Source organism: Euleptes europaea, chromosome 17 (assembly GCF_029931775.1).
Source record: "Euleptes europaea isolate rEulEur1 chromosome 17, rEulEur1.hap1, whole genome shotgun sequence".
NCBI classification, from domain to species: domain Eukaryota; kingdom Metazoa; phylum Chordata; class Lepidosauria; order Squamata; family Sphaerodactylidae; genus Euleptes; species Euleptes europaea.
In genome coordinates, this window is record NC_079328.1 from 6867832 (window position 1) to 6885714 (window position 17883).

The window sequence follows — 17883 nt, forward strand, 5'->3', positions numbered from 1 at the left end:
TGTGTGTTTCAAGAGGTTTGGTAGGAATGCTGTTTCATACAAGTTCCAGGCCAGCAAAAAGCAGGTGTTGTTTGTGCTTATTTTCAGACTCCCCAAAAAAAAAAAAGGAAAAAAAAGAGAGAACAAAAATATATTCTTGTATGTTTTTCCCTTCAGGACAAATGTTGTCTTCCTAGGGGGGAGGATTTGAATTGGGAAAACAATGTAGCTAAAAAGGGTCATAGCCCTGTTATTCCTCTGCCATCACAGCTCTTTTTCCATTTTCCATTGTACATGTGGGCTTTCCAGCCTCAGAAAACGGTCCTTAGAAAGCATCCCATAATACAGCAATTTTGAGAAGAAAACGTATTATCTTCTTTTGGTTAAGTAGGATGGAATCGAAGAGCATCCTTTACTGAGGGTGAGAGTTTCTCTGTGCGATGATCTTAATAAAACCAGTACAAAACCAGATACTATAGTATGCAAATGCAGAAGAAGAAGAAGAAGAAGAGTTGGTTTTTATATGCTGACGTTCTCTACCACTTAAGGAAGAACCAAACCAGCTTACAATCACCTTCCCTTCCTCTCCCCACAACAGATAATAACAGGATGTATTTTAAAAACTTTCCCATTTTGAAAGTGGGACCTGATGATCATACAAAAGTTCTGAACCCCTCCAAAAATTGCATGTTCCAGTGGTGTCGTGGTGGCCAGTGTGTGAAATACGGTGATGAAGGGCCCAAGCCAACCCATGGACATTGGTCAGAGTGGTCCAGATGGTCATCTTGTTCCAGAAGCTGTGGAGGAGGCATATCTCATCGAGAGCGAAATTGCACCAATCCAAGGTGACTGAAGATTTCTTGTTGCAAACCTAAAAGTTTTTCTCTTTATATTGTTTTATACCACATTGCAAAGCCACCTTGATCCCTAGGGTTGCCAGCCTCCAGGTGATGGCTGGAGATCTCCCGCTATTACAACTGATCTCCAGCCGTTAGAGATCAGTTCCCCTGGAGAAAATAGCCGCTTTGGCAATTGGACTTTATGGCATTGAAGTCCCTCCAAACCCCGCCTTCCTTAGGCTGCGCCCCCATAATCTCCAGGTATTTCCCAATCCGGAGCTGGCAACCCTAATGATCCCATTTTGGAGATAGGACCACTCATACATACATTCATAAACCTTTATTGGCATAATAACAGCATTTTAACATGTGATAATACAAACACCAAAGGAAAACCATATTCTATCCATCTGCTTCAATAAAATTGCTAAATGTCTCCTTCTCATATAACAGGCGGATAAGGCCATCCAAGCCCTTTAATGTTAAATACACTGGTACATATCTATAGTCACAGTTCTTATCCTATACCACCATTCTCTCTCTCTCTTTCTTTATCTTCACAATAGCAAGATACTCAGCAACATGCTCAGTAACTTCCGGGATTCTATCCATCAACAAAAACCTTGTACTCATGTCTGCTGAGTTTTTCTGGACCTGTAGATGAGGACCGATCAGTTGCAAGCGCTGTTGGGCAAAGAGTGGGCAGCGCAAGAGGATTTGATGGACTGAGTCTGGTTCTTTAAGATGGCAACTACAGCGCCTTTTCTCACGGGTTTGGAGAAAGGCAGTGTATAAATATTTTGCATGAGTGAATAAGAAGCATGCTGCCACCAAGAGCCAAAAGAGTCACGACATTATAGTGTGGCTTGTGTCAGCAATTCAGGCACTAGGCTATAACGTGATCCGTGACAGAGGCACAGCTGATACATTTCTGTTTGCAATAAAGATTGAAATTCACAATACTCAGATTTAACACTTTTGAGAATGAGGTTGGTTCCCTGGCAGAGGGCATGCTTTACATGCAGAAGGTTCATCTCCTAGGATCTCTCATTAAAAAACAAAAAACCCTCTGGTAGCTGCACTGGGAAAGGCCTCTGCCTGAAGTTTGAAAGAGCTTCTTCTTGTCAGAGAAGGCAACACTGAGCTAGATGTGGGGGTGGATTGGCATGTCGAGACATCTCTGGAGCAAGCTGAGCCACGTGGGCCCTGTGGTGCTGGTCAGAAGCCTACATCCATAGTTGATTGTCACCTCACTCTGGGTCTGAGCCAGGTGGACCCTGTGAATCTGCCAGCACTAGGGGTGCCATCTGCCTGCCCCAGGAGACATTTCCTCACTTGCTGGCTGATGGTAATCATCACATAGGTTTGCCAGGAGATCCCCCGCTTTGGGCCCCCTCCCCCCCGGTGCCATCCAACTAGCTGGCAGGGGTCTTCCCAGGCTTAAAATGAGGCCGAGGCCTTGACAATTATGGCATGATGATGTCACTTCAAGTGATGTCAAGGCCTAGGCCTCAATATAAGCCTGGTAAGACCACCACCACCACCCTCCCCCTTGTGGGGGTAAAGCCCAGGCCTGGCAACCCTATCATCACAGCAGGAAAAAGTGTGAGGAAGAATTGTATACAAAGCCAGAAGTGACATGCAATGCTCTGGGAATTACCCCAAATCACCAAGGTCTTTACCAAAGAGATTGGGGGGGGGGGGTCCTAGCATTGCTAGTGGGGCCTGGGGCCATTTATTCGTGGAAGGTTTTGCATTGGATTTGCCACTCTTTAGATGCACTTTTTCCCCATCCATATTCTCAAAACTCAACAATAAGCCGCCATGCAGAGTTTGAGAATTCAGATGGGGAAAATGTGCATCGATAGAGTGACAAATCCAATGCAAAACCTTCCATGAATAAATGGCCTGGAAATCTCTTGGAATTACAACTGATATCCAGCCTACAGCAATAACGTCTCCTGCAGAATATGGCTGCTTTGGAGGGTGGAGGAAGGAAGAGCTTGGGAAGGGGAGGAAGCTCAGCAGGGATGTGATGCCGTAGAGTCCACCCTCCAAAGCAGCCATTTCCTCCAGGGGTAGAGTTCTGGAATTACAGTTGATCTCAGGCTACATAGATTGGTTCCCCTGAAGGAAAAGGCTGCTTTGGAGGGTGGACTCTATGGCATTATTCCCTGCTGAGGTCCTTTCCTTTCCCTTCCCTCCCCAAACCCCACCCTGCCAGGCTACACCCTACTCAGGACCGGCTTTCGATTTGGAATCAAGGCAGACTTTAAATTCATGGCAAAAGAGCATCATGAAAACACAGGGAAACCATTACTGGTGGGGAGAGAGCGAAGTTACTTCTAAAAGTCAGAAAAGACGTGCATAATGAAAACGAAGCCCAGAAGTATCACATGAAGCTGCCTTACACTGAATCAGACCCTCGGTCCATCAAAGTCAGTATTGTCTACTCAGACTGGCAGCGGCTCTCCAGGCTCTCAGGCAGAGGTCTTACGCATCACCTACTTGCCTAGTCCCTTGAACTGGAGATGCCGGGGATTGAACCTGGGACCTTCTGCATGCCAAGCAGATGCTCTACCACTAAGCCACGGCCCCTCCCCCCAATTTTTTTATAGACATGTCTTCCAGCGACCAATGGGCAAGCCCAGCCTGGAAGCATTCCTACAAGTCAGGGTACATCATCTGATATTCTTGTACACCCACCAGATTGGCCCAACTATCAGCTCTGTGTCCACAGCCATACTAAAGAAGTCAGAGGCTGATCGCGATGGAAAAACCTGTTCATTAAAGGCTTAAGAATGCCTGTTTTAGCCACAACTATGAGCTGGTTTATTTGAATGTAAGTTGTTACGGTTGCCTGTTAACACCAATATTGTTTTCTTTAATGCTGTAGACCCTCTCATGGAGGAAAGTTCTGTGAAGGTTCCCCTCGGATGTTGAAGCTCTGTAACAATCAGAAGTGCCCGAAAAACAGCATTGGCTTCAGAGCAGCCCAGTGTGCAGAATTCAACAGCAAGCGCTTTAGAGGGTGGAATTACAAGTGGAAACCTTACTCTCAAGTGGAAGGTGAGCTTACATCTGTGATTCAATCCCTGACGTTCAAAACTGTGAGCTCAAATCATCCTCCCTCTGTGCACACATCTCATAGACGTGTGTGCATGGGATGAATCCTCAAAGGGGTCAACAAAGCCCCTTCAAACACCCCCCCCCCCCCGCAGCAGACAACCATGCTGCCTAGGGAACAGTTTGGGGAGGGGCCTGGTGTTCTGGCATCACTTAAACTGGAAGTGACGCAGTGAGCGCTCTAGCATTTTGCAAAAATGCTATTGCTACCATGACGTAGGTGTGCTGGTGCAACTCTGGAGGTAGGCCTTCCCCGCCCCCCAATTCAAAGGGAATTGGCATCCCTACTGCTGCCTAGGGGATCCAGTCACCCAGTTTCCTTTTTAGTGTCATACAGCACACCCCTCTGCAGCATCAGGCTGATTTTTTAAAGGTATAGGGTTGAATCTAGACTACATTTTCCTTTGGTATAATGGAATTCCCCCCCCCCTCCAATGCCACCAACTGATTTCCCCAAAATGCCACTTGTGGAGGATAGGGAACCCTGAGGAATAACATGGGGGTGGGGCTGAGGTAGGAAGGGGAAACCAGCAGAAGAGGCCAGTTTAATCTGAATCCAAAGCATAGACACTTTCTCTGTGTTGCATCCGAGTGACCCTACAGTTGTGTGTGCAAAATCTGGTTGTCGTAGTTCTAGATTGATTCCAAACAAAAAGATGTGATTTTGTGAGTGAATATTTATTTTATTTATTTTTCAAATTTATTGCCTGCCCTCATTCCCGGCAAGCCAGACTCAGGGAAGAAGAAGAAGAGTTGGTTTTTATACCCCATTTTTCTCAACTTTTAAGCCGTCTCAAAGCAGCTTACAATCACTTTCCCTCCCCCCAACAGACACCTTGTGAGGTAGGTGGGGCTGAGAGAGTTCTGAGAGAGAACAGTGACTGGCCCAAGGTCACCCAGCTGGCTTCATGTGGAGGAGTGGGGGATCGAACCCGGTTCTCCAGATTAGAGTCCACTGCTCTTAACCACTACGCCAGGCTGGCTGGTGCTGTCAGAATACTCTGGATGGAATTGTATTAGACATGATTCAACCTATAGTAAGCACCTTTGGGTACTATGGCTTTATTTATTTGTGTTATTTATTGTCCACCTTTCTCACTAGGATTCAAGGCAGATTACACAGTGGTAGGTCAATATGATGAACAAGCTGGGACGTCCAATAGACATGCAAAATGATTTGGCTTTCAGTGGGATAGGATTACACACATGCTTAACACTCCCGATGAAGTCGATGGGACTAAGACTTGGTCGGATTGGGCCCAAAGTGGGTCTTCATTCTTTAAATGGTATCCTCGAATTCAAGCCCCTCCATTTCTTGCCTTGCTCTTGACAGTGACGTTTGGCAGAGAGAGGCAGATTTTTCTTAAGATTTCTTTTGAAGCACGTCGGTCTCCAAATTTTGCAAAATAATGTCCTAGATTTTGAATCTTAATGACCTCCATAGGTAAATAGTTCCATAGTTCCGTTGTCAAAGTATGCTCATCTTCGGGAAGTCTCTTCTGGTGTACAGCTGAAATCTACACTCCTGTAACTTAAGCCCATTAGATCCAGTCTGCAGCAGAGAACCATTTTTTGTCCTCTTTGATGTGATAGCCCTTCAGGCATTTGAAGAGCACAATCATCTCCTAGGTATTAATTAATCAGGATGGAAGTAGCACTTTTCCTCAGAGGAAGGAAACAAAGGCAGTGGGGAGGGGTTAGAAAAAGAAATAATGCACCTCGAACTTCCTCTTCCTACACAGTGACTTGCAGCTGTTGGTGGGGAATCCCCTGTGCACATTGGAGCTTCATGGGTCATTGTGGAGAAGGGCTGTTTTACAAATTCTTTGAATCATACTATATATCACATCATGTTTGGAATTCCCACCATGCCTTTTAGCCCTAAAAACAGTGGGGAGGTATGGGTCAGAGCTTCAGTGATAGGGGAAGGGGCGGTTAAATTTTCTCTACCCCCTCTGTGTCTCTGCCTTTCCTCAATTAAAAAGGGTCACCCTGGGGGGGGGGGGACAGTACCCGTATCACATAGCTGCTTTCCAAGCTGTTGACTTTGGTTCCATTTTCTTCCAACACAGATGCCAGTTTTTTCCCCAACCGTTTTTCTAATTATGTGGTTGCTATTGTGATGCAGTGGCTGAACGAGAACTAGTCCCCACTTAACCATGAAGTTCACTGGGTGACCATAGGCTGGTCACTGTCTCTCAGCCTAACCTACCTTGCTGGGTTGGTGTATTGATAAAATGAAGGAGGGACCAGGTATGCTTTGAGCTTTGAAGGAATGGAGGGATAAATATATCAGATAAATAAATAAAAACCCTATTAGTGCTATTAAGATCTTTATTTATTATTTTTTATTAATTTTGTTCTCAAGCACCCTACTGAGTGCTTTATTTAATTCAAAATACAGATGTTGCCTCCTCCCTGAAGGTTGCAGTCTAAAAGGAAATGGGAATGAAGATAGAAGAGGAAGTCTACAAACAGGCAATCTTAGGTCCTGTTTATCTGAGTGAAACAAATAAATACGCTCTTAAATTCTAAATTCTCCCATTAAAATTAGTTGTATTCAGTGTGGATGCTTTGGGCTGAATTAAGCCTGTGGCATTATTTCTTATCCCCATTAAAAAGTATTTTGAGATTGCTGAAAAAACCCTAATTCCAGGACTCAACTATTTAATCATTGGTTTCTTCCTTCCTTCGTTCTGGGCATCTTCTAGCCAAAGTGAACAACTTCTAAGCCGGGTTGTTTTAAATGGGGAAACCCTGTGCTTGTCCTGACCTGAATAGCCCCAGGCTAGCCTGATCTCATCAGATCTCAGAAGCTAAGCAGGGTTGGCCCTAGTTAGTAATTGGATGGGCAACCTCCAAGGAACATCAGGAGGCAGGCAATGGCAAATCTCTGCTTGTCTCTTGCCTTGAAAACCTTATGGGGTCTCCATAAGTCAGGTGTGACTTGATGACACAGACACACACACACACACACACACAAAAGCAGGTGCTTAAATATCTCCCATTTTTACATCAGACCCTTATTTTATGCCTGTCTTTTTCGGTAGTCAGAGTGTAGTGGTCAGAGTGTCGCTATAGTATCTGGGAAGCCCAGGTTCAAATCCTCACTCGTGCCATGGAAGCTGCTGGGTGATCTTGGGCCAGTAATGGAATTATAGAATCATAGAGTTGGAAGGGACCACCAGGGTCATCTAGTCCAACCCCCTGCCCAATGCAGGAAATTAACAACTACCTCCCCCCCACATCCCCAGTGACTCCAACCCTCCCCCCACCATGCAGGATCCCACAATCAAACACTCCCAACAGATGGTCATCCAGCCTCTGCTTAAAGACCTCCAAAGACGGGGACTCCACCACCCTCCGAGGCAGGGCATTCCACCATTGAACAGCCCTCACCGTCAGGAGTCACACACTCTCAGCCTGACCTACCTCACAGGGTAGTTGCGAGAAGGGGAAATGCTGTAATCCACTTTTGGTCTCCATTGAGAAGAAAAGCAGGGTATAAATGAAGTAAATAAATAATCAAGCACCAACTCAGTCTAAAATATTTTAAAATAAATTATTAATAGCATAAACCCAACAATAAATATATCTCACTTGCTAAATTTACAACTTCTGGCTAATCAAACAAAAAATGTAGAGATCCCAGAACATCTTCTCACTAGCTTCAACTACCATTCCAGGTAGGAAGATTCCCTGCCCCTTAATCTTCTAGTTCAATTTCATGGACAAAAGTAAAGGAATATGTTCTGTTTGCATTTTAGATCAAGACTTGTGCAAGCTCTATTGTATTGCAGAGGGCTTTGACTTCTTCTTTTCTCTATCAAACAAAGTAAAAGATGGGACACCATGTTCCGAGGATAGCCGTAACGTTTGTATAGATGGGATTTGTGAGGTAATGATGCAACAAGGTATTTTTGTTTTGTCATTAACTCGCATGCCAGTTTTGTTAATTCGCCAAGTGTGGTGTCCACTCTGCTTCCCTTTTGTTTGTGTGTATCTCTTGAGGGTGATATAATGTCAGGGTGTCAAGGAGAGGCAATAGGGACAACCTGATCAAGGCTGAATAGAAATAAATGTTCAGAGTTGTAAACGCAAGCAAATGCCACTTGGCATTATTTCATTTTCTTTCACTGCAGCATGTAAAGGCAGCCGTGTTCTGAGAACTGCGGCTTACTTCCCATAATGCAGAATGCTAACTGGAGGCCACCTGTATTATTTCTTTGCAGGTACTGTACTAAGTACATGTGCTTAAACTGGTTCAGAGAGAGGGGGGGAAAGGCCAAAGCGTCATTTTCACAGAGTCCTTTGCTGAATTCCTAAGGAGATCTGAAGCGAGAGATTCATGATCAAGAATCTCCATCGCCCAGAGATAGGGTTGCCAACCTCCAGGTAATAGCAGAAGACCTCCTGCTATTACAACTGATCTCCAGCTGATAGAGATCAGTTCACCTGGAGAAAATGGCCGCTTTGGCCATTGGACTCTATGGCATTTAAGTCCCTCCCCTCCCAAAACCCACCCTTCTCAGGTTCTGCCCCAAAAATCTCCCACCGATAGCGAAGAGGGACCTGGCAACCCTACCCAGAGAGGCCTCATTGGCCACTCTTTGTAGAGATTTTGGTTGTTCAGGATGACTGCTTGATGTTTCATTGGTGGTAGCTAAGGACAGGAGATGTTCTCCTGGTACCTGGGAGTTTCTCAGTGTTTAGGAAGTTGATGTGCTCCAGCTAGTGGGCGTGGGCAAAGAAAGTGCTTGGAGTCATTATGCAGCCTCATTTGGGGAGGTTGGGAGTTCTGGGAACTGTGTGAAGCTGACCCATTTTGGGGGTGCAGATCTGGACGTATGATTATGATATAATACTACTACCACTGAAGAGCCTGTTTGCCTTCACTGTAGCTGTTGGTATATTTGGAAATTAAGCAAATATGACAAAGATCTCATAAGTCTTCAGTGTTCCAAAGGAAATAAACTGTGTAATTCTGTCCCTGGAACTTCTTACCACTTGAAGAAGGGTGGTGGTGTAGGACTGCCAACCTCCAGGTGGTACCTGGAGATCTCAGCAGGGATGTGAAGGGTATAATGCTATAGAATCCACCCTCCGAAGCAGCCATTTCCTCCAGGCATAGAGTTCTGGAATTACAGCTGATCTCCAGACTACAAAGATTGTTTCCCCTGAAGAAAATGGCTGTTTTGGAGGGTGGGGTCTATAGCATTATACCCTGATGAAATCCCACCCTCCCCAGACTCCACCCACAGAATCTCTAGGTATTTCCCAATGCAGAGCTGGCAACTCTAGGTTGTGACTGGGTAACAATACTAAAGTTTACTATCCCTTATTTTCCCCAAGTCATTGAGTAATGCCCCTTTCTGATTTTAATGTTTCCATTTTTAATCCACCTCTCCTCCCAGAAGGACTTTAGTAGCACAAAGAGGCAGATGGAGAAACATAAAATGTTTGGGTTAGGAGGAGAGAGAAAATGGGAATTCACCAATCCTCTAGAGAATTCAACATTGATGTAGAGAATAATAATAAGAAAGAGGTGAACTGGTTCTCTCCCCACCTCCCTGTCTCTGTACTTAGCATTTCCCTGGTGATATAAAGTTTCCCACAGCCCACCTAAAGAACGGGAACATTAGATGGTTTTGTTTTAACTGTCTTAAAAATTAAATTATCACTGTTCTCTAAATGTGGAGCAAGCAGATGGTTATGTTGTCCATATATTGCAGATGGTCGGCTGTGATTATGTCTTAGGCTCCAGCACAGTGGAAGACGCTTGCGGAGTGTGCAGAGGAGATAATTCAAGCTGCAGAATCTATAAAGGGCAATACACTAAATACCACCCTGCGAATCGTAAGTAGTTTTAAAAGCTTAAAGCTCTTGATGTAGTACATTGAACTATTTACAGGATGACATGATACCAAATCATGCATGGTGTAGAGAAAGTAATAGGGAGAAACTTTTCTCCTTTGTCCGTAGGACTGGAACTCGGGGTCAACCAATGAATGGTATGATTGGTAGTAGATTCGAGACAGACTGCTTCACACAGTGCCTGATGAAGGAAGCTTTGACTCTTGAAAGCTTATACCCTGAAAATCTTGTTGGTCTCTAAGGCTACTGGACTTGAATCTAACTGTTCTACTTCACACAATGGGTAGTTGCCTTGTGGAACTCAGTACCATGAGATGTGGGGCTGGCCAACCATGGGCTCAGATGGTTTTAGAAAGGGGATTGGATAGATTATTATAGGTCTGTTGCTGACTGTTTGGCATGAATTGGGACCTCAGTTTTCAGAAGCATTAGCCCCTGATCGTCAAATGCTGGGGAGAAGTCCTCAGGGAAGGGCTGTTGCAAATGGGACCCTGTAGCATTTTCAAGGCAAGAGATGTTCAGAGATGGTTTGCCATTGCCTGCCTCTGCATAGCAACTATGGACTTCTTTAGTGGTCTCCCATCCAAGTACTAACTGGGACCAGCCCTGCTTAACTTCCAAGAACTGATGAGATCTGATTAGAGTATGAATCTAAAAATCTCCAGTTCAGATCTGCTGTCTGCAATATGGGGATAACTTGCCTACCTTATAGATTACATTTTATTTGTTGAAGAAAAAGTCCTGCTTTTTTCTGCCTAAGTAGTCAGAGCTTAAAAACAAGTTACCGTATATACTCGCGTATAAGCCGAGTTTTTCAGCCCAAAAAAAGGGCTGAAAAAGCCGAACTCGGCTTATACGCGGGTCAATACGGTAGGGGAAGGGAGGGGGGAGGGGGGAACTTACCGCCATCACCGCCGCCATCGCCCGCGCACCTTTTCCTGGCCGGCAGCAGTCTTCCTGGGCTGGCAGGAGGCCCCTGCCGGCCGCGCCGCCCACGCGCCCGGGCGCCTTTCTTTAGCCGGCAGGGGCCTTCCTGGGCCGGCATGAGGCCCCTGCCGGCCGCGCCGCCGCCGCCCACGCGCCCGGGTGCCTTCCTCCGGCCGGCAGCGGCCTGGAGGGGCCTCCTGCCGGCCCAGGAAGGCCGCGCCGCCGCCGCTTCGCCACCTCTCCGGGTGATTAGGGGGTTCAGGGGCTCTTCCCCCTCCCCCCCTTGGATGGCACTGGGGTCGGGGTGGGTTGGGGTGGGTCGGGAGGGCGTGGGGGGGCGACCTGGGGCAGGGGCCCTGCTCTCTAAAATGGCGGCCGCCATTTGGCGTACTCCATTTGGCGGCCGCCATTTTAGAGCGCAGCATTGCCGGTAAAGGGAATTTCTTATTGACCCTCGGCTTATACGCGGGTCAATAAGAAATTCCCTTTTCTGGCCTCAAATTTGGGGGGTCGGCTTATACTCGGGTCGGCTTATACCCGAGTATATACGGTAAGTAGAAAAGATATAACTATTAGCCATTCTTAGAAAGAGGATAGTGGGCTACTGACCCAACACAGTTTTCAGTTTCATTGGAAAGCTTTAGTATCTTTACACATAGAGTTAAAATCCTGGATTGTGATGGGAATATTGTTTTTGTCATTAGAGGTGTTCCAAATTTGAGTAATTTATTTTGCTTATATTTAGCCTCTCTTCCCTGAAAACACATTTGCTCTGAGAACTCCTTAGAGCTATAGTCAGTGTATGGGACTTTTCTTTAGAGGCGTACTCCATTTGGCCCTGCGATCACTGAGGTGATGTTAATAAAAATTTGGCAACAGAGACCCATTTTCTCTCTGGGCATTCACACCCCTTCCATTCCCACACCCCTGCAGTCAGAAAAGGGGAAAAGAAGAAGAGCTCGTAACGTAACCGTAAAGATTTGGAGCAAAAGGAGCAAAGGGATAGAGGGGGAGTCTCAGACAAGGAAAAACGGAGAGCTTTGGGCTGGAAAACTAGTCTGAGGTGTGTGGGAGGGTGATGACATAACTCAAAGATGGGACTGCTGAGGTAAAGAAAAAGGACAGAGGAAAATTGATGACCCCCGGAGTTACATGGATGATGGGGAAAATGAGGAAGGTTGGTATTGTTCAACATTCAAATATGGAGAAGAAATACCATCTTCTGGAGGTTTCGCTCTTGGAACTGATTACTCGAGGGAAACATTCACCAAAACGTTTTAAGGTTTAACTGCAAAGGATGTGCCTTTTGACTCCCAGTGCTTAATATTTACAAATGTAACTTCTGGTGTTTCAGAGAACTTATGAGATTGAAACTTCCCATTTCACATGCCAGCTCCCATTCTCCCTTAATAATAGTTCATCATTACATGCTTCAAATGCCAGTTACAGTGAATATGAGTACATTCTCATTCTCAAAACCCTGATTGAGCCCTAGTAAAAGTAAGAGGTAATCAAGCGATGAGACCTTAGTAACTTAAGAACAAGTTACCTTAGTAACTTAACGAGAACAAATTACCTTAGTAACTTAAGAACAGGAGCCCCATGGCGCAGTGTTAAGCTGCAGTACTGCAGTCAAAAGCTCTGCTCACAACCTGAGTTCGATCCCTACAGAAGTCGGTTCCAGGTAGCCGGATCAAGGTTGACTCAGCCTTCCATCCTTCCGAGGTCGGTAAAATGAGGACCCAGCTTGCTGCTGGGGTAAAGGGGAGATGACTGGGGAAGGCACTGGCAAACCACCCCGCAAAGTCTGCCTTGGAAACGTCGGGATGTAACGTCACCCCATGGGTCAGGAATGACCTGGTGCTCGCACAGGGAACCTTTACCTTAGTAACTTAAGAACAAGCAAGGCCAAGGCTGTGGTCAGCTCTGCCAGTGTCTAGAGAAATTCTTCAGGCCCACTAGATTTGAGTCCAGGAGCACCTTGGAGACCAACAAGAGCAGGGGCAGGGAACCTTTTTTCCGCCAAGGGCCATTTGGATATTTATAACATCATTCGTGGGCCGTACAAAATCATCAACTTAAAAATTAGCCTGCTATATTTGGTCAACCATTTAGCCAAGGGACACGACTGGAGACTGCTTCGAGGGTCTGCCACGTAGAGCGACTCGTTTTTGAGCTCTGCCGTCCCCAGCTGTGCCCGAGAGATTCAGGCAGGGCAGCAAACACAAGACGGAGTGAGCAACAAGCCACTCGGGGCTTGTAGGCGAAGCAGCCCTGTCCCATAACGCCCCGATCCGACACTTTCCCTCCCTACGAGTCTTTTGCAGGACTTAGAGGGGAAAGAACCAGAAGGGAGAGGGGGTACTGACCAAGCCCCAAGCAGGCAGCTGCCCAGATGACCCCCCCCCCCCGGCACGGGCAAGCAGGCAGGCATCCAACCGGTGGCGCACTTGTCCACCTGGTGGCACAGGATGGTCTGTTGCACCAGCTGGGAGCAGCCGTCTAGCCGCATGCTGGAGTTGCTCCTGCTTCGCATGGTCAGGGCCGGATTCTACAGCCAGCTCCTGCTACCTGCAGGGATGAAATTAGGACACACTAGTTAAGAACTCGCCCCTGCGCATTGTGGCTCTGCCCCCTTTAACCCCTCGCCAGTCTTAGATCCTTCTGAGCTAGAGATCTGTCAGGACCCACAAAGGGCCAGACCAAATGATTCCGCGGGCCTTATATGGCCCCCAGGCCTGACATTCCCCACCCCTGAACAAGAGTTTTGGCGTATAAGCTTTTGAGAGTCACAGTTCCCTATGTCAGATATGAGTCGGAATGGAAATCTCTGAGTCCTTTTATCCTAGTCAGAAGGTGGGAGGTGTGTTGCAAAGAAGGAACTCAGGATGCAAAGGTACAATTGCAGAATGTAGTCCGCTTGATTAGTGCAGGGGAGAAATCTTTGGGGGCAGAAAATTAGCATCTGTAGTGAGATAAGAACCCTATGTCCCTATTCAGCCCTGGGGGGTCCATTGTTCTGAATTTGTGAATGAACTCAGGTTCAGCACTGTAATTTCCCCTTCAGGTTTCTTTGTTTGAGGACTGCCACTCTTTGGTCAACAATGGAATGCCCTGGAAGATTAAAATGTTCTCCCACTGGTTTTGGAGTGTTGTGGTTTTTAATGTCAGATTTATGTCCATTAATTCTTTTGCGAAGGGACTGGCCTGTTTTTCCAGTATTGAGAGTGAAAGGCTGACATTTGATGGCATATATAACGTTGGAAAATGAACAAGTGAATGAACCTGAGGTGGTGTGGCTGCTGTTGTTAGGTCCAGTGCTTGTGTTGTCAGAGTAAATACGGGGAGAGAGTTGGCATCTTGGTTTGTTACAGGCCCTGGTCCCAGAGTCCGTGTCCATGTCCATGTCAGGAAGAGCATTGTTGTTGGTGAGGTTGTTTGAGGTTAGGAGGCTGTCTGTGGGCAAGAAAAACTTTGCCTCCCAGTGCCTGTGGGAGTATCATAATGACTGTAGGTCATTAGCGAACCCGTTAGAGCTGAGAGCTGTATGTGACTACCAGTGGTGCTCTGTTGTCGTTTCATTTGGGCCTTTCTTGTAGGAGATTCTCCCTTGGTATCATTCAGGCTTTATTGATCTGCCTCCTTACTATATCAGTTGGGCATTGTCATTCCAGAAATGACTGTTGTAGATCCTGCAGGTGAGAATCTCTGTCTGAGGGATCAGAATAGATGCTGCTGCAGTGTAGGCCATGTAGACAGTGGGTCATTTTATGTGTTTAGGATGGTGACTGGAGGCATGTAGATATGTTTGGCAATCAGTCGATTTTCAGTATAAAGGTTTTTTAATGCTTCCATTATGTATTTGTATGGTGGTGGCTAGAAAATGTCTTTCTTGTGTGGACTGGTTCATGATCAGGTTGATGATGGTGTGGCAGTTGCTGAAGGCCAGGGCTCCATAAGTGCAATTGACAGAAGGAACTGTTCTACTGAGCACACAAGAGCATAAAGCCAGACTCCTAATATTTATGACAAGGTATGCCAATCATTGCATCCTTTGCCCATCTCTGGATCTGCTGTAGCATGCCCCTTTTCTAGGGTTGCAAACTCCAGGTTGTGACATTCCTGGAGATTTTGGGGGCAGTTTGGGGAGGGGGGGACCTCAACAGGATATAATGCCATGGAGTCTAGCCTCCAAAGCAGCCATTTTCTCCAGGTGGAGCTGATCTCTGTAGTCTGGAGGTCAATTGTAGTTCTTGGAAGTGTCCAGGCCCCACCTGGTGGTTGGCAACCCAACCCTTTTGGTATGTGACAACCTCTCTGAAGCTGGAATCTGTACAGGACTAAAATGCAAAGTGGGTCAGAACTGGAACTATGAAATCCATGGTTCAAGCCTGAGAGTACTAGAGAAGGCACTAAGGGGTGGGCACTCAGAAGTCTCCTGTAGTATACAGAAAAAATATGACTGTCAGTTAACCAAAACTAAATAATCCAAATAAAATGGCCTGATGAGAATTGAATATGCCCCAGAAGAGACAGGGTCTCTTAAGGGTCACTCAAAGGAAAGACAGGGGAAGGAGATAACAGTCTACTCAAGCTGCTGAGAACATACTGAATCTTAGAGACAGGAATTTTGAGGAATGGTGTGGGATTTTAAGCCTTGGGCGGATTCTGCAGAGTATGTGATATAAATCTTTTAAATAAATACATTTCCAAATTCCTTGCAGAGCTCCAGCTTGCACCCCTTATCAGTGATAAGTAGGGTTGCCAGCTTTGGTTGGAAAATACCTGGAGATTTTGGGGGTGGAGTCTGAGGAGGGCAGGGCTTGGGGAGGGACTTCAAAGCGGCCATTTTCTCCAGGGGAACTGATTTGTATTGCTGGGCGTTCCGTTGTAATAGTGGGAGATCTCCAGCTATCACCCGGAGGTTGGCAACCCTAGTGATAAGCAAACTCCCTGGTTCAGTTCAGAATTTGCTCAGTATTTACAAGCTTTCTCAGACAATGACCAGGAAAAACCCCCTGCAAGTTTTGCTGAGAGTTCTCTTCCCAATCATCATGTTGTCTGAACCTCATTATGTTGCCTTACCAGTTCTAAGTGCACCTCACAATTAACTCTACCTTTTATTCAAACCTTTTTATCTTTGCTGAACAGAGTGGAAGTATACATGCCAATAGTTTTAGTTCTGTGCAAATTGCTTAGTTGTTTAATTAAAGATTCTTCCTTGTTCACTATGTGCCCAACAAAGTAGCCAGAATGCTGATTTATAGGTGTTTGCACATCATCTTTTTTTAAATTCCAAGCCAAAGTAGAGCTTCTCAAGAAAATTATACTTGACTTGTCATTTATTACGAGCTGGACTAATTTTTATTTCAAACCAAGTAATTATGAATGTCAGCAAAATCTTTAGCCCTAACAAAGATACTGAACAGACCATTTCTTTCTTTTTCATCCAGAGTACTATACACTGTTCACCATCCCTGCTGGAGCACGAAGCATTCATATTTATGAAATGAACATCTCCAACTCCTATATTGCTGTTCGCAGTTCCAGTAAAAAATACCACCTCAATGGCTACTGGACCGTCGACTGGCCGGGGAGATACAAGTTTGCTGGAACTGTGTTTGAGTACCGGAGGTCACACAATCAACTGGAGATGTTAAGTGCATCAGGACCCACAAATGAAAGTGTGGTCTTAGAGGTATGTTATTGTTGCAGTGAAGAAACAATTCACAGGCCTTTAACCTAACACTCTGTTCAGCCAATTTTGAAACCTTCCTGTGGGACAGTGGTACTCACTCTATGGTTTTACAGTTACAGGGTTTTCAGCTCCTGTTTCCCACTGCCAATGGCATGACATCATTTCCGGGGGAAACCTGGAACTGATGTCATGCCTCTCTAGGTATCACCAGAAACTCTATGGTAAAAGGTTTCTGGTGATTCCTGGTGAGGACTGACATCACTTCCAGGGAAAACAACAGCCATTCTGTGCAGGCCTAATTAAACAGAAAGATGAGTGTAAAAATTACCCTAAAAGAAAACCTCTTGCTAGCTGATATCATGTTCTTAAGGTATCTTCCCTCTATTGCTTATGTGGTTCCATGGTGCTAAATCAGTTGGGGTGAAAAATGCCATTTCAGCACCAGCTAAACCAGTCAGATACTCAGTGTCGAGGAACTGTTCCAGCACAAAAGATTCTCCTGACCCCCCCTTAGCAAGTCATACCCAGAATCCTAAATAGGGAGAGCCATGACATAAGAGGATATTTAAAAGAGGAAACGCTCAAAGATAAAAAGACTTTACACTAGCTGGTTGCAACTATTTACTACTCCGCTTTCTAAATACAGGGCTCAGTATTTAAACCTGCTGAATCCTCAGCAGCTTCTAGGGAATTTGATGGGAGCAGTAGGGTAACTAGCCTGCAAATAGCTTGCAGTTGGATCCTTGGAGCTGTAGTGCCAACACATGGTTCTCATATGATGGTGGAGAAGGGTCTCAGCACCATCTTGCCCTCCCTTTGTGCATAGACCTGCGTTCAAGTCTGTTGCTGGTTGAGTAAAGTCTAGAGTCAACTTCTGTTGAGAGAACGGTAAAGTAAAAAGCAGAGTCAGTGATCTGAGGAACGGAATCTTTTAGTGAGCAAGATTGACTGGGAAGATTGTATAGTGAATTAGGAGTACCAAATGACATGTTGTGGTCTGTTGGTTTAAGGAGACTTCCAAAGCATTATGCTGGTCTTCAGAAACTTCCTTCAGATCCTTCCTTTGGCCAGACTGAAACCCTGCCTGATGCCTCTACAAGTTGTCAACTCAAGACTTGCTTAATTCCACTACAGATGACATACATACCCGTGCATTGAGTCCCCACACGGGGAAGGAAAGTGGGCATGATTGGCCCCACCCCCTGCCTCCATGCAACAACCTGGTCATCTGCAGAGTGTGACTGTGAGGAGGAAGTGGATGCGTGCACACCTCCTCCCTGTGCTCATCAGCATCCTGAAAGCATAAATTCAGGTCTAGTAGCACCTTAAAGACCACCAAGATTTCCAGGGTATAAGCTTTCAAGAGTCAGCACTCCCTTCATCTAATCCCCGTTCTGAATGCAGCATTGCCGATTATGAGGGTGTGTGTGTGCACACAGC

General features: G+C 45.9%; 1 protein-coding gene across 1 annotated transcript in view; it reads left to right on the top strand.

The window, feature by feature from the left end:
• The window catches only part of ADAMTS16 (ADAM metallopeptidase with thrombospondin type 1 motif 16), a 97557-nt gene that overhangs the window by 48454 nt on the left and 31220 nt on the right, over positions 1-17883 (top strand). Inside the window, exons 12-16 of the mRNA XM_056862659.1 lie at positions 676-824; positions 3715-3887; positions 7712-7842; positions 9677-9800; positions 16199-16443. Coding sequence (XP_056718637.1) covers positions 676-824; positions 3715-3887; positions 7712-7842; positions 9677-9800; positions 16199-16443 — 822 coding nt within the window. The remainder of the gene's footprint in view (positions 1-675; positions 825-3714; positions 3888-7711; positions 7843-9676; positions 9801-16198; positions 16444-17883) is intronic.